Source organism: Suricata suricatta, chromosome 5, assembly GCF_006229205.1.
Source record: "Suricata suricatta isolate VVHF042 chromosome 5, meerkat_22Aug2017_6uvM2_HiC, whole genome shotgun sequence".
NCBI lineage: Eukaryota > Metazoa > Chordata > Mammalia > Carnivora > Herpestidae > Suricata > Suricata suricatta.
In genome coordinates, this window is record NC_043704.1 from 17,253,118 (window position 1) to 17,270,758 (window position 17,641).

The 17,641-nt window shown below is 35.8% G+C and overlaps 1 protein-coding gene across 1 annotated transcript in view; it reads left to right on the top strand.

The window, feature by feature from the left end:
• LTN1 (listerin E3 ubiquitin protein ligase 1) overlaps window positions 1-17,641 on the top strand; it is a 63,035-nt gene that overhangs the window by 7,785 nt on the left and 37,609 nt on the right. Inside the window, exons 5-11 of the mRNA XM_029939085.1 lie at window positions 2,238-2,290; window positions 2,995-3,175; window positions 10,921-11,094; window positions 11,659-11,849; window positions 12,567-12,702; window positions 13,470-14,279; window positions 15,809-15,850. Of these exons, the coding sequence (XP_029794945.1) occupies window positions 2,238-2,290; window positions 2,995-3,175; window positions 10,921-11,094; window positions 11,659-11,849; window positions 12,567-12,702; window positions 13,470-14,279; window positions 15,809-15,850 (1,587 nt within the window). The remainder of the gene's footprint in view (window positions 1-2,237; window positions 2,291-2,994; window positions 3,176-10,920; window positions 11,095-11,658; window positions 11,850-12,566; window positions 12,703-13,469; window positions 14,280-15,808; window positions 15,851-17,641) is intronic.

The following is a 17,641-nucleotide window of genomic DNA, read 5'->3' on the forward strand; positions in this document are numbered from 1 at the left end:
AGTGAAATATTTCCTTTTTTTTTCCTTTTAGTAAGTGAAATATTTCTAATGGAAGATTGCCTTTTAAAAATGGTATTTAAAAAATTGACCATTTTTTGGTTTTTAACATAATTAGTATTTTGGAGTGGATCTAAGTTATTTAAATTTTTCATCTTTAACTTATAAATCGTTGTCGTACTAAGAAGATTTAAGTATATACTTTATGTGACATAATCTGAAAAAAGAGTATGTCTACAAAATCTAATGCTATTCTCCCCCGTATTTCCATATCAATACATGTATACAGATATACTTCACTCTTTTTATTGGCTTTCTTATATTCCTTTGTGCAACAGTTTATTTAACTCCTTTTATATTATACATTTAGGGTTTTCCCTGCTTTTATTATAACAAATACTACTTCAGGGAATATTCTTGAACATATTTCTTCATACCCTGTGGGAATGATTGTAGAATTTCTAGTAACCATATATGTCGGGTCAAACGATAAGAACATTTAAAATTATTTTTATATTGATAGATTGTCCTTCAAAAGGCCACATAAATTTATACTGTCATTAACAAATATGAAAGTTTCTCCAAAACTTGGCCAGTGTTCTTGCAACACTTTGCAAGACTGATATCAGCCATAACTTTTGTGGGTTTCAGTTGGTATCTTATACTGTCTTTCATTTCTTTTCCCTTTATCTGCTATTCCTGATATATGGGCCAGAAAAACCAGACAACTGAGCTTGTTAGTATTCTCTCAAGAAGTAAAAGTAGACGGACTGTGAATGATGGGGGGAATTGAGGATTTTAAAAAACTCATGCTGGCATTCATTCCTTTATTTAGTACTTCTGTGTTTCCATAGCATCCTGGGTACAGTCTTTTTTAATCATCCCTCCTTTTAGTTAGCTGGTGTCCCTGTGGCTTCGTTTTATATTTGCAAGTCCAGATTTCTTATCCTGGCCAATAGGGCTCTGTGTAGTCTGGTCCCCACTTACCTATCAGATCTTTTCACCTAACACCTCCCCTGCACATACACACATGTGCATTCTAGTTCCCCACTTAAGTTCTTGGTTCTTCCATTTTTCATTTTTCAAGTTTACCAACTTTGTTTTTCTAGGGAGAGGTTTTATAGCTTTAATCATATTCTTAAAGGGAATTCTTTAACCCAAGAATCACTGGTATATTTGAAATACCAAGTGTTGTGAGAGTTAAGTATCATGAGTTTGGGCACTAAGAATTTAAGAAAATGGATTTTGAGGCAACCAATTTGGCTATTCTTAGTTTTTTATTTGGTTGGTGTTTTGTTCTTGGCTTTCTTATGGATGGATAACTAATCATTGAATATATGGATTAGTTCCGGCATTATTTTCCCTTTAGTTGGTTATGTCACAGTTCCTTACAGATATTGGGCTTGAACTTTCCTAAGTTCAAAATCAGTTTTTTAGAGAGGTGTTAGGCCAGTGAGACCAAAATGTCATATTTACGGGCATTATGTCATACTGCCTATAAGAACATGAGCTCTGGGTTATACCATTGGGTTTCTGTCACATTCTGCCATTACTTATGCATATGACGTTGGGCACATTTCTGTGCCTCCATTTCATCTATTAAAGTAGAAATTAACTTGTACTTCATCAAGTAGTTGTGAGGATTAATTTAGTTAATGGGTGAAATGTGCTCAAAGCAATACCTGGCATGTGGAAAAGTTCAGGAAATGTTAGCTGTTGTGGTTGCTGATAAAGGGGGTCCTGGAGTAGTGAGTTCCCTAGGACTGCATGCCGGAAGTAGGCAGACTTACCCACTCTGAACGGAACCTTAGACTTTCCTCCATAATGGAACAGAGTACAATGTGTGTTCTCCCTTATGAGCAGGGAGGCACTCAGAAAGAGAGGAGAGGAAAACAGCCTGAATTTCTCTTTCAAACTTACTAGTCAGGAATTCTACTTCACTGCTGTGTACAGGAGGAATGGAGAAACAAGAGAGCAGGAGTAGTTGGGGGAAAAATTCTTCTCATGGGTACTACTGGAGATGTTCAGAAGTACCCTCTCCTTCTTACCCAGTCAACGTTGGGGATTGATAGGGAAAGAAAAATAGGTAGAATTCAAGCCTTTTAGTTTTGCTGCTTAATTTTGCTACTTTTGTGGGGAAGGGGTAAGAACTTTTAGGTAAGATGAGGCTTATGCTCTAACTGTTCACCATTGACAGTTGAAGAAAATCTCAAGGCTATGGCATTTTTCCTCCTCTGTAGGTTCTGCAGGATCATCTTCTAAAAGAAACCCCTGATACACTCAGTGATCCACAGTAAGTTGTGTTACATCAGTGTAACTCATGTTAAGGATTTGTTTGCTCAAAGATAACAAGATGGTAATTTCAATGTGACATTTTTAAAAAAGGGATTCTAAAAGTAGAGATGAAAATAATATAATGCTATGTGTCAGGGGCTATTTTATGTGTTTTTACTTGCAAGTGTCCTGCTATTTAACTAGAATTATCTGGGCGTTACACATTTGGTTCTTTAAAAAGAGATGTTTTTATATTTTTTCCACATTTACCTTTTGATTGTCCTAGTAGGAAATCATTTTAAGGTCTGGTTGAACGAGTTGAAGAACTCTGAATAGTTCTGTTGAAAGAGTGGTAAAATCACCCATTTACTTTTGTGTACTAATCAAACTATTAGGATCCTGTCCCTAATGGCGAGTAACCTCAGAGGCACTGATATCCATTCCCTCGAATCATCCTATTACTTGCTACTGAGAGCAGTATTTTGCCAACTTTTTTCTAACTACAGCTTTTCGTCTGTATTAGTTGAAAAATATGTGATTAAAATTCTGTGTATGTTTGTATTTTAAGGGATGCGGGTTGGCACAGTAAGGATAGAATACAGAAATAAATATAAAGCAACTTTGGTAGATATTTAATGATAAAACGTTTAAATTAGAAGTGCCAACTATGTAGTTGGGCTTATTCTCAATTCTTATATATATTTATTTTCTTTTCACGACAAGAACGGTTCCAGACGAAGAAAGAGAAGCTAAATTCTATCGGGTTGTAACTTGTTCCTTATTGGCGTTAAAAAAATTGCTTTGCCTCTTACCTGATAATGAGCTTGATTCTCTGGAGGAGAAATTTAAGTCTCTTTTATCACAGAATAAGTTTTGGAAGTACGGAAAACACAGTATACCTCAGGTATCTTAATCTTTTATTGTAAATGTCTGTGATTGCTTTTATCGACCCTGATCTTGTGTGTTTGTGTTTTATGCTTATTGTTTATGTTTAAAATTCTACAAGCACATCTTTGTGGTTCGACCGAATTGCCTCTTTTACTGCAGTGTTATTGTATTTTCACTTTTTAATTTAGTTAGACTTCAGATTCAGAGTTGTATTATCACACTGTTCTGTTCATGATACTTTGAACTTCTTGGTATGTATGAAGCTCTTCTAACTTAATGCAGTTTTTTCCTCATATGTCTCTGTCTCCTTCTCCACCCTCCACTTCTACCAGCTAACCATTCTAAATGTGCTTAGTGTATGTCCTTTTGTGTGTATAGTTGATTCTTCTTATCCATGGTAATTAGCTTATATGAAGAACCCTTGAATATTGATTAAGTGAATATTGCAGCATTGCTCTTAGGGGAAATTAGGATTGGTGCCTGTGAGCCTCTGGTCACAACATTTTTGTCACTTGGTCAATATATAACCTTGTTTTATGTGTGTCTGTTTAAAGACATCTTATTTAATAGATACTGTTGATTCATTAACATTGACAGAGACAGCAGCACTAGAAGTCATGCCTGAATGAAGCTTACACACGCTCTCTGTTGGGCACCTCACAGCCTTTTGGAATGTATTTTTAATTCATATAAATCATATTGTGTTATAATCACTGTTTACTTAGAGCTTTTAAAGAACTAAGTACTTTTTAACTTTATTTTTTTAAGTTTATTTCTTTGGAGGCAGGAAGTGAGAGAGAGAGAGAGAGAGCACGCGAGCGAGAGAGAGAGAGATTGAAAATCCCAATTGAGATTCATGCTGTCAACACAGAGCCTGATGCACAGCTTGAACCGCTGAACTGTGAGATTATGACCCAAGCCGAAATCAAGAGTTGGGTCCTTAACTAACTGAGCCACCCGGGTGCTCTAAGTTCTCAGTGCTTTTTTAAAAGTGCTGAGCTACTTTAAATCTATCATGTTCTTATATGAGTATTTGATCACGCCTTCTAAATACTATGTAGGACTAAGAAATTTGCATCCCCTCCATTTTACCTCTGCATTCTTTCAGTGTAGATGCACTGATTGCCTCCAGCTCTCTGCTGTCACAGAGCATCTTCATTCATGTGCCTTCAAATCTGCAAGGATTTCTTTTTCTGAAATTCTCTTAGGTTTTGAATTGCTGAGTCAAAGCGTATATGCATACTTAATTTTCTGAGTGGTGCCAGATTGCTCGCTTGAATGGCTGCATTACTCACTCTGCCCTCAGCCGTCATTGCCTGATGGGCCCTGTGTCTCCTTATGTCCTAGCCAGCACTAGGCATCCTTCAGTTCCTTGATTTTTATCCATCTAATAGGACTTCAAATGATATTTCTTTTTACTCTGCCAACTAGTGACTTTTAGGATCTCTCCATAAGCTGCTTAAATTTTGCTGTTTCTTTTATAAACTACTTGTTTATGTCTTTCTCCCCTTTCTTTTGAAGTTTTTTTTTATTTTACTAGAGCTCTTTGTGTATTTTAAATACTTGTCCTTTTGTCGTTTTTAGGCATTGCAAGTAATCTTCCACTTTGTCACCTTTCCTGTGTCCTCTTTAGAAAGACATTGTAATTTTCATGTAATTAAATTTCTTGTAAAGTCACTGATTTTGCCATATGAAGGCCTTTCCCACTTAAGCCAGAAAAATATTCAGTTTTTAATAGTTCTATGTTTTTAATACTTTTACATTTCATGTGAAGTCTTTAATCCATCAATATAAATCTACCTTTTTATACAGCATTAAGTAGATACCTAGTAACCTTTTTCTTCAAGTGTACTGAGCCAGTATTTCTAAAATTCCCCTAATGAACTGTTCATTCTTTCCTTATTGATTTGTGGTCCTGCCATTATGGTGCATTAAATTTCCATATGTTCATAAGTTTGTCTTAAAACTCTGCCTTCTGGGCCATTGTTTCTTCTTATGCCAGGACCAGGGTTTGCATCCCTTCCATCTTACTATTGACCAGTTGTTTTAGAGCTTTATTATTCTGGGGCACCTGGCTGGCTCAGTTGGTACAGCATGTAACTTTATTCTTGCATATAAATTACAGTGAGTTTATTGAATTCCTCAAAAAAGTGAATGGTTTGCAGAGGCTTGCTCTCTTTATAAAATTATTGAACCTGATGTTATGATGAACCTGTCGTGTTTCAATTTATTCAGGTACTTTAAAAATGTCCTAGAATAACTTAAGAAAATCTTTTTAATATTTAGTTTTGAGAGAGAGAGAGACATAGTGTGAGCAAGAGAGGGGCAGAGGCAGAGGGAGACACGGAATCCAAAGCAGGCTCCAGGCTCTGAGCTGTCAGCGCAGAGCCTGATGCATGTGGGGCTTGAACCCATGAACCATGGGATCATGACCTGAGCCCAAGTCAGACGCTCAACTGACTGAGCCACCCAGGCACCCCTAGAATAATTTTAAACCAACTTTATTGAGGTATAATTTACTCATCAGAAAATGAAATTTTAGGCATAGTTTGACAAGTTTTGACAAAGTATTTACCCATCTACATACCCATGAACCACTATAGTCAAGATACATTTTTATCATCCAAAAGTGGGTTCTTTGTGTCACCCTTCCCCTTAGTAGCCAGAGTGATCTGTCACTACCGACACAGGTTTTCATACAAGTGGAGCCAAGCATATTCCCTCTCTGGCTTCTTTTGCTTAATATAATGTTTTTAAGATTTATTCATTGTTGTGTGTATCCATGGTCCATTTCTTTTTATTGTTTAGTTTTATATAGTCCTTGTTATGGACATGAGTTTTCATTTTTCGTGGGCAAGGAAAGGAATTGATGGTTCATAGAGTACATATATGTTAAATTTGTAAGAAGCTACCAAACCATTTACCAAAGTGGTTGTATTGTTTGATACTTTTATCAGCAATGTGTGAGATTTTTAGTTGCTCCATCGTTTCACTTCAGAATTGTCAGGTGTTCTATTTTAAGTCATCTTCATGGGTGTGGGATTCAGGGATCAGCAAACTATATATACAGCTCATGGGTCAAAATCTGGCACACCTATTTTTGTAAATAATTTTTTGTATTGTCTGTACATGCTAATAAAGCAAAGTGAAGTAGTTGAGAGAGAGACCATATGGCTTACAAAGCCTAAACTGTTTTACTGTCTGCTTCTTTAAAGAAAATGTTTACTGACCTCTGGAATAGAGATTTTTCATTGTCATTTTAATTTGCATTTCCCCAGTGGCTGATGTTGGATATATTTTAATGTGCTTCTTGGCCATTTGTATATCTTTTTGAGGTGTCTGTTCAAGCTTTTTGCCCTCTTCAAAAATTTTTTTTTTATTCCTAAAGGTTCTACTTGGCTTTTTGTATTTTTATTTCTTTGATAAATTTTCCTGTTTTTTTAAAAGACTTTTTAAAGAGCAGTTTTATGTTCATAGTGCAATTGAAGCTGCAGATTTCCCATCTACATCCTCCTGTCCCTCGCGCCCCTTCCCTTCCCACATGCCTAGACTCAGCGTCCCCTACCAGAGTGCTACATTTGTAGCAATTGATACACCTTCATTTAAAAAAATTTTTTTTTAATGTTTTATTTATTTTTTATACAGAGAGAGACAGAGCATGAGAGGAGGAGGGGCAGAGAGAGAAGGAGACACAGAACCAGAAGCAGGCTCCAGGCTCTGAGCTGGCTGTCAGCACAGAGCCTGATGCGGGACTTGAACCCACGAACGTGAGATCTGACCTGAGCCCGAGTCAGAGGCCTAACCGACTGAGCCACCCAGGCGCCCCCCTTCATTTTTTTTAAGCAAGCTGTGTGCCCAGTGTGGTGCTTGAACTCACAACCCCAACATCAAGAGTCACATGCTCTACCAACTGAGCCAGCCAGGCACCCCTGAACTTACACTGATAAATGATCTAATCCAGAGTCCATAGTTTATTTACATTAATGTTCACTCTTGGTGTTGTACACTCTATTTCTTATTTATTTATTTTTATTCATTGTTCTATCTTCCTTTACCTCAGTGAGTGTAGTTTTAATAGCTGCTTTGGAGTTTGTGTCTGATGGTAACATCTGGTCATCTTGGGATCGATCTCAGTTAACTGTTTTGGGAGATGGCATCACATTTTCCTGACTCTTCATATGTTGAGTAATTTTAGATTGTATTATGCTCATAGATATTTGGACTATATCCTGAAATATTATGTTTTGGAGACTGGATTTTATATTGCTCCAAAGGATGTTGCTATTCTGTGTTGGTAGGCAGTTAACTTGGGTAGACTCTAACAGCAAATGGTCAGGCCTGTGGTGGGGAGCGTCTCACAGCTCAGCTCAGCTCTTTCAGTCTTGGCTTTAAACTGCTTTCACTCTACTCTGGGCATGGTTCAAGGGTCAGCTATAGTATTTTTAGGCTGCAAACACAGAAATGTGGAGGTTCTCTTCTCTGGCTCTTCTTCCTAGAGTTCCTGCCACTCTCTTGCCACCTGGGTTACCCTGGGCTCCTCTTCCCGGTTCTTTCAGTTCCTCCAGCAAGGCTTTTTATTGGAGTGGTAGTTGTCTCTGTGCCTCTGGCGGTGACTGCGGCCACCTTCAGGGCAGAGCTGCGCAAAATGCCAGCTCGGTCTTTGTGGATTGCTTACTCTGTAATTTGATTTTCCTCCAGCATACATATTTGTCTTCGGTTTTTTTTTGTGTTTTATTCACAGAACCCTTGGTCGTTCTTGGTAAGAAGATCAGTGTATCAATCTTTTTACTCTGTATTCTTTTGCTCAATTTATATATTTATCTGTTTTGCCCATTTTAAAATTGAATTTTGGGTTTTTATTTTTGAGTTATGAATGTGCTTTATTTATGGTGGATATAAGTATTTTGCCAGATAAAGAATCGTGAATGTTTTCTTACGGTCTGTGACCTAACTTTTCATCTTATTAATGGTTTTTAGAGAGTAGGGTTTTAATCTTTATGAAGTCCAGTTTGTCAATTTTTTTCTTTTATGGTTCTTGCTTTTTGATTTCTTACCTACAATACTTCCTTACCTGAAGGTTGCAAAATTTTTCTCTATTTAATTCTAGAAGTTTTATAGTTTAGGTCCTTTAGAATTGATTTTTGTTTATGATGTAATGATGAGAGTCAAATTAATTTTTTTTTCATAGAGGTGTGCCATCTCTTGAAATGTTGTCTTTTCCTTACTGTGGCACCTTTGCCAAAATTCAGTTGACCTTATATCTTGGATTTAAATTATAGGCTCCTTATTGTGTTCTGTTTATTTATATGTTTATCCTTATGCTAGAACCATACTCTCTTGGTTATTACTGTTTTATAATAAGAATGGAAACCATCCAGTTTTGCTCTTCAAAAATTTTTAGCTGTCGTAGGCTCTTTTCATCTCAGAGTAAGATTTTATAATGTGTTCTGTCCTGAACATGTTTATGTTGCTATTGTGACAGTCACTATTTGTTTCTTTTTTTTTTTTTTTTAATGTTTTATTTATTTTTGGTACAGAGAGAGACAGAGCATGAGAGAGGGAGGGGCAGAGAGAGGAGGAGACACAGAACCGGAAGCAGGCTCCAGGCTCTGAGCTAGCTGTCAGCACAGAGCCTGACGCGGGGCTAGAACCCACCAACGTGAGATCTGACCTGAGCCGAAGCCGGAGGCTTAACCGACTGAGCCACCCAGGCGCCCCACTATTTGTTTCTTAATTACATTTTTTGTTTCTACTGGTGCATGTATACAATGCTTTCGTATGTAAATTGTATATTCAGCAACTATCGCAAACTCTTGTTCTAATAGTGTTTAGATCTTTTTGAATATTTTTTATGACCCGTTATTTAGCTATGATTATAGCTACACATTTGGGTTACTTTCCAGTTCTTTTTTCCCCTTGTCTCTGTGAATTAGGTCCTCCAGTACCATGTTGAGAGAGGGGGTAATAGCTACCATCCTTTTCTTGTTCCTGACTTTAGTAGAAATAGTTGTAATAGTTTCTTAATCTTTTGAGGATGGTGCTTACTGTAGATTTCATAAGGTTTGATTGCTTTTTTAGTTTTAGTTTGCTGAGTATTTTTGTCATAAAATAATGATGACATTTTCTTGATTGCTTTTCTTACATGTTTAAATGATTATATGATTTTCCAGCCTAACATTTAAGAGATAAACTTAGTCATGCTATATGTTCATCTTTTTAAATACACTGCTAACATCATTTGGTAATATTTTATATAAAATAGGCATAAAGTACTTTGTGCAGTTAAATATATTTGTATGTGTATTTTTTTAAATCTCAGAAAACATTATTATTATACTCTCAATCCTCATTTAGCTTTATCTTTATATTTGTTGCTTTATTTGCTCTTTATTCTTTTTTTCATCTCTTCCCTCTGGGATCATCTACTTTCAGTATAGAAGGCATCCTTTGGATTTCATTTTGTGTTAGTTTGCTCCTGCTGAAATCTTTTTTTCTCTATCAGAAGATGTTTTTATTTCACTTTTTTTTTTAAAGATTTTATTTAAGTAATCTCTGCATGCATCGTGAGGCTCGAACCTACAACCCCGAGATCAAGAGTCTCATGCTCCACTGACTTAGGCAGCCAGGTGCCCCTTCACTCTCATTCTTGAAATAGATTTTTACTGGTACAGGATTTAGAAAAAATTTTTTTCATGTTTTTATTTATTATTGAGACCGAGAGAAACAGAGCATGAGTGGGGGAGGGGCAGAGAGAAAGGGAGACACAGAATCTGAAGCAGGCTCCAGGCTCTGAGCTGTCAGCATGGAGTCCTGTGCGAGGCTCGAGTTCACGAACTGAACCGTGAGATCATGACCTGAGCCGAAGTCGGATGCTTAACCGACTAAGCCACCGAGGCGCCTGGGTACAGGATTAAATATTGGCAGTTAATTTCTTGTTGAAGATATTCCACTTTATTCTGATATACATTGTTGCTGTTGAAGTCAAGTATCAGTCCTGGACTGTCCTTCCTTTGAAGGTAGTTTGTCTTTTTCCCCTGCTACTTTTAAGATTTACTCTTTGTTCTTGAAGGCTTTTTTTTTTTTTTTCCCCCCACCATTCTGTGTCTTGGTTTGGATTTCTTTTCATGTATCTTGCTTGGGATTTGTTGGTTTTCCTGAATGTGTAGAGTGGCGTATATCATTGGCTCTACAAAATGCTCGGCTATAAACCTCTTCAGATACCTCTTATGCTTCGTTTTCTCTTCTCTTCCTTCGGGATTCTGATTAAATATATGCTAAACCTTCTTTATCTTGTCTCTTACACTGTCCTTGGTGTTTTTTATCTTTTTTGTCTTTCCATGCTACATGACGGATAATTTCTTTTGTGCTTTCAGTTCACTTTCTCTTTATCTGCTCTTGAACTGAGAATTGAATTCTAATCATCTTCCTGCCTCTTTTTAGGAATAAGAATTGTGCTTCATACTTTTTCACATCTGTGCTTTTTCTAAGATCCTTTTCCTTTCAGATTTCTTTAAGCTTTTATTTCTTTAACTATAATAAGAATTATTGATAAGGAATTTGTAACTGATAAACCTAAGGTTTAAAGTCATCACCTCTGTGGATAGTGGCTCATGGTTTCTTAGTTTTTGTTCAGCTGTATTTAACTTTGTGTGGCCTTCTATATTAATAGTAATAATATGAGGCCCATCAACTATTAAATTAAAAATCTTATTATCGCTCTACTAGGCTTTAATTTAATCCAGCTTTTGTTTTTTGTTTTAGATCCGCTCAGCTTATTTTGAGTTAGTTTCTGCTTTGTGCCAGCGTATTCCGCAGTTGATGAAAGATGAAGCATCCAAAGTGAGCCCATCTGTTCTACTTAGCATTGATGATAGTGACCCCATTGTATGCCCGGCTCTCTGGGAAGCTGTACTTTATACACTCACAACTATTGAGGTGTGTAAGAAAGGTAACATTTAGTACATTTGAGATACTTGTCTTAGTTTGTATTTTAGAAGCCTTAGATATGATGTGAGACAGAGCTAATCAGATGATAATATCTAAAACTTAGTGGAAAGTGCTTCCTTGGAAATAAAATACTTAATCCAAAACTTGGTATAAAACTTAAACTGACCATAAAATGGCATAGAGATTTTGTTTTACTTTTGGCTTCTCCAGCCAGTATTATTATTTAAACTTTATGTGGTCCAGTGAAGTCAGTATATCTGAATCTTATATTTAAGATTAGATATTAGTGTCCCTTTTTAGAAAGCAGCTTTTATATAAACCTTTTAAGTTGAATATTATTTCTGATCAGTGTTGTCCTAAGCATGTGGGGTACATGACTACTATATATAATAAATTTCTTAAAATTTCCAAGTTTCGTTTTTAATGTTGGTGAGAGATTTTATCCTTTTTTGATAGAATACTTGATTTTTACTTATGAGAGACTACATGTCTCTGAATTGGGAAAAGTATTTTCTGATCTCTAATTATTCTTATAATCTTGTCTTTGGTTAGGACTGTTGGCTTCATGTAAATGCAAAAAAAAGTGTGTTTCCGAAGCTGTCAGCTGTGGTTCGTGAAGGCGGTCGGGGTCTGGCTCCTGTCATACACCCTTATCTTTTGCCATTTATCAGCAAACTCCCTCAGTCCGTTACAGATCCAAAGTTGGACTTCTTCAAAAATTTCCTCACCTCTGTAGTCGCAGGGTAAGGAGTTTCAATTCTTGATCTTTAAAGAAAGAGAGATTTTTCATGTTTTCATAAATGTGTAGAATGACATACTCATTTTCTTCCTTATTTAAATTTCTCCAGATTGTTCTGCCGTTCATTAAACACTATTAAACTTCTCAGAGAATTTCAATTGAAATTTTTTTCCTGGGTACTTTCAAGGCTTCAATGGTCTTACACAACAAAAGTGCAGTGAATATTGTAAGGGCCTTAGAGATAAACTACTTTTTAAATGAGCATTTTTTTGTATATTGATAAATATAAATGTCCAAATGGAAGAAGTGAACCAGTGAAGAGTTTAAAACTTCCATAAACTTAAATATGATAGCTATTTAGAGTCACAAAGAATATTATTTCAGTGTTGAACTTAAAGACACTCAGTTTTATTAATGCTTACAAAATTGTTTTAAACTACACTATTAGCTTTATTTGTTTAAGTCTTTTCTTTGAAATTTGCAGATGGATTTGTTCCTGTCTAGAAAATAAATATGTATTATCTTTTGTTGACGCCTATTTGAAAATGTGCCCCCCCCCACTTTTTCAGGTTCCTTTAGTTTTTAGTTTTTAGTTTAAGAATTTTATTTTAAAAAATCCTCTTCTTTTGGTGTAATGCCTTTTCCATGTCTTTATTGTGGTTTTTCTGAGTTGCTTTTTTTTTTGTGAAAGAGTAAGCTATAGTTATTTGTTATTTCTTAGGCTATCAACGGAGAGAATTAAAACCAGCTTTTCAGAGTGCTCAGCAGTAATAGCAGCATTTTTTGAATGCTTACGTTTTATAATGCAACAAAACTTAGGTGAGGAAGAAATTGAAGAGATGCTCATCAATGACCAGGTATTTATGATGTAAAAATCATCACACTCTTGCACATTGACTATAAAGTCACATTAAGTGTCACAATGAAGTCACAATGAATACTATAAAGTACGCATTTAATTATGTACTTCTGACAATACAAATAAAATTCTGTATTGTTGGTTGCTAGAATAATATCATAATGCCTGAGTGCTAATTAGTCTCTTCATGTGCAAGCCCTGTTTTATAGAGTTGCAGCACAAAATGTAATTTTGAAGATGCTATTTGTGATCTTTTATATTAAGTACAAAGTATGCAATAATCATCCTGTTACTTCTAAAATATTCAGCTATATTTATTTTTTTGTGAACAATTGTGCTTAGTTTCTAGAATCAGTGATGAGAGCAGGTTCTGGAATATGGTTCCTTATGTTAGGAAATTAATGAAATTATATAAGCCCAGATCCTAGTTGATGTCTCATTTGACTTCTTTTATCTTTGTAATTTAAGAACAAGAATTCTGGAATCTATTGGTTCTGTCTTTCATATTGGTTTAGAGAAAAGTAAAAATTGGGTTAAGTTCAGAAAATGCAAAGAAAGTAATTTAGAGGAGTGCAGTAAAATCCTTAACCTCTTTGTATGATATGAAAATGGTCTTCAAGTTAACTCTTCAGAGTTCGGCAGGTGGTGGGGGAATCCATGTTTTTCAGTTATTAAATGTGGAATTTTATAATGTTTTACAAGTATTTTGTTTAAATTTTATTTCTCCTGAAAACTGAACTTTTATATTTCTGCCTTCTCTTTTAGTTGATTCCTCTTATTGATGCAGTTCTCAAAGACCCAAGATTGCAAGATGGGCAGCTATTTAACCATTTAGCAGAAACCTTATGCTCCTGGGAAGCCAAAGCAGATATGGAAAAAGATGATAAAATAGCTCACAGTTTGGACAAAGTACTACTGAATTTTTGGGAAAGACTGTCAGAGATCTGTGTGGAGAAAATCAATGAGCCAGAAGCTGACGTGAAATCCGTGTCAGGTGTATCTAACCTGCTACAGGTTCTTCAGAAGCCAAAGAGCTCACTGAAGTCAAATAAAAAAAAAGTTGGTAAGGTTAGATTTGCTGACGAGCTGCCTGAAAATAATAACGAGAATGAAAAATGCATCTCCTCCGAAGGTGAAAACAGTGAAGGCTCTGAATTAATGGCTGAACCTTCTCTCTCTCATGATTGTTCAGACCTTGTATCGCCACTAAGGAAAAAACCCTTGGATGACTTGGTCTGTAAACTAGCAGCGATGAGTATTAATTATGTCAATGAGCGGAAGTCAGAGCAACATCTAAGGTTTCTTTCCATTCTGCTCGGCTCTTTCTCTTCAACCCAAGTATTTAAAATGCTGCTAGGTGATGAAAAACAGAGAATTGTCAAAGCCAAACCTCTTGAAATAACCAGACTCATACAAAAAAATCCTGCGTTGCAGTTTTTATACCAGAAACTGATAGGTTGGCTAAATGAAGATCACAGGAAGGATGCGGGTTTCTTGGTGGACATTTTGTACAGTGCCCTCTGTTGCTGTGACAATAATATGGAAAGAAAATGTGTCTTGGATGATCTCATCGAGGTATTGTTGTTGTGACTCTTTAAACTATAATGGCTTATTTCACTACACTAATTATAAGTGAATAGAATGAGACCTGCATGGAGGTTATTCTTGAGTTGTTTCTTGATTATGAATATCTATTTAAAGAAGAGCAAAATATTCTTTCCAGCTTTAGTCTGTGTGCTGCCCAAGTAAGCACAGGCCAGCAGTATATTCTTGATTGTGGTGGGGAAGTGTGGAGGCTTATGGGTATGTGTTGAGTCGGTATGGTAAGATGACAAATGCTTGTGGTAGTGAAAGGCTGAGTATTTTAGTCTGTACTTTTTTTTTTTTAATTTACATCCAAGTCAGTTAGCATATGTTGCAATAATGATTTCAGGAGTAGAGTCCAGTGATTCTACTCCTACGTATAACACCCAGTGCCCATCCCCACAAGTGTCTTCTTTAATGCCCCTTGTCCATTTAGCCTGTCTTCCCACCCACAACCCCTCCAGCAACCCTCAGTTTGTTCTCTGTATTTAAGAATCTCTTATGTTTTGTCTCCCTCCTTATTTTTATGTTATTTTTGCTTCCCTTCCCTTATGTTCATCTGTTTTGTATCTTAAATTCCTCATATGAGTGAAGTGACATATTTGCCATTCTCTGACTGACTCATTTCACTTAGCATAATACCCTCTAGTTCCATCCACGTAGTTGCAAATGGCAACATTTCATTCTTCTTGATTGCTGAGTAATACTACATTGTGTGTATGTGTATATATATGTATATATATGTATATATACACACTACATCTTCTTTATCCATTTCATTCGTTGATGGACATTTGGGCTCTTTCCATACTTTGACTATTGTTGATAGTGCTGCTATAAACGTTGGGCTACATGTGCTCCTTTGAAACAGCAACCTGTATCCTTTGGTTAAATACCTAGCAGTGCAATTGCTGGGTCTTAGGGTAGCTGTATTTTTAAATTTTTGAGGAACTTCCATACTATTTTCCAGAGTGACCACACCAGTTTGCATTCCCACCAGCAGTGCAAAAGAGATCCTCTTTCTCCGCATCCTTGGCAACATCTGTTGTTGCCTGAGTTCTTAATTTTAGCCATTCTGACTGGTGTGAGGTGGTATCTCATTGTGGTTTTAATTTGTATTTCCCTGATGATGAGTGATGTTGAGTATCTTTTTTCATGTGTCTGTCAGCCATCTGGATGTCTTCTTTGGACAAGTGGCTATTCATGTCTTTTGCCCATTTCTTCAATGGATTATTTGTTTTTTGGGTATTGAGTTTGAGAAGTTCTTTATAGATTTTGATACTAACCCTTTATCTGATGTCATTTGCAAATACCTTCTCCCATTCCACTGGTTCCCTTTTAGTTTTGCTGATTGTTTCCTTCACTGTGCAGAAGCTTTTTATTTTGATGAGATCCCGATAGTTCATTGTAGTCTATACTTTTAAAAGTTGGAGTAGCTAGAAATGTTTCAGCTTTTTTTGTGATTACATAATGACTTCATTCCTTCTAAAAATTATTTCTAACTCTTTTTTCTCCTTCAGGGGAATCTGAACTGGAATTCTATTCTTCAAGTCATTGAAAAGGTATCTTGGGGATTTTTTTTTTTACTTTTCCTCCTTTTTTTGTATTTATGGGTATAGAAAAAATTAAAACCAGTCATATTCACATGTTGGTATGTGGTCAGGTGTCTGTGTTAGAGAACTTCTTATTATTGTCACTATATTCCCATAATTTGGGAAGGCTTTAGGTTTAGGTGTTTGCCTTTCTATAGTATTATTTTTCTGGTTGGAATATCAGCAAAGACTAAAAAGGCTCTGGTAAATCCACTATTTCTTCCTATGTAGGTAACAAAGGGAGAGCTAAATATTTGATTATCTTCTTTTTTTAAAATTTTTTTTATGGTTTCTATTTATTTTTGAGAGACAGAGACAGTGTGAGCAGGGGAGGGTCAGAGAGAGAGGGAGACACAGAATCTGAAGCAGGCTCCAGGCTCTGAGCTAGCTGTGTCAGCACAGAGCTTGACGCGGGGCTCAAACCCACGAACCATGAGATCATGACCTGAGCCGAAGCCAGACGCTTAACTGACTGAGCCACCCAGGCACCCCAATATTTGATTATCTTTAAATTAAGACTACAGGTTTATACTCTTATCCTAGTTACTTTTTCTTCTCTAGAAGTAGATTGAGAGGTTTTTAGATTTGGCTCAAACACCTTAGGAAATTAAGTTTGTCCTGCTTTGGAATACTGTACAGGCAAATTAAAAGCTCTCAGACTTTGTCTGATTGCCACTTGACTAAGAAAATTAGTGATAAAAATAGTGAAAAGAAATCAAAGAACATAAGCAATTTAGAAGTTTTAAAGTATGTTTTCCCAATAAAGATGTAAGTGATATAACACTTTTCAACCATAGATGTGTTTATTTTTTATTTTTTTGAATGTTTCATGTAATTACCTAAAATTAACTTCTTTTTTTAGCATTTTTTATTGTTTTTAAAATTTATACAGATAACTCATTAATTTACAAGTTTCTTTTTAAATTTATGGTAAAAGCCTCATAACAAAATGTACCATCTTAACAATTTCTAGTGTACAGTTCAGTATATTTTCATTGTGAACCAGTCTCCAGAATTTATCTTGCAAAACTGAAACTCTGTGCCCATTAAACAGTGACTCCCGATTTCCCTCAATAGTTTATTTTTACAAAATAAATACATAATATTAATTTATTCTTTTTCGATGAGAAATAGAAATTGTAAAGTACAGCATTTACATTAGTTTATCCAGTACCTCCTCTCTCTCTCTATAGGCAGGCTACATGAAAAGCCAAATTATCAGAAAGCTATTTGGTAAGTCTAGAATTAGAGCAAAGGGAGTTAATAATTTGATAAGAGAAGACTGATAATCATTTCCATCTTAAGAATGTGCCTGCTGGTTAGCTCAAATACTCATAACCTTTTGGAAGACTATCTTCCTCCTGGGCAGTGTTTGGAAGTTCATGGCCAGGGTTTGCCTCCTGTCCTTCCATGACTAACCGATTTCTCCATCCCCTTGAAGCTGGTCAGGATCTTCCTAGAGATATGTTAAAATGAGTATTCTACTTCATCTCTTTCTAATTTGAGAGACATTTTATTCAAAAGTTTATTTCCCAGATTCTATAAAATAAATCGATTTTATTTAGTAAACTGTGTTAGGAAAACCAATGTTATCGCCATCTAAACTCCAGATTTTTTTGTTTTTCTGCAACTTTATACTTTATGATCAGACTCAAAAAAACAGCTTCGTTAAAAACAATCTGAATTTTGTAATCAGAAAAGGACTTTAGTGATTTTTCTAAGTTAATCTTCATTTTTAAAAGCCCAAGTTGGTTAACAGAT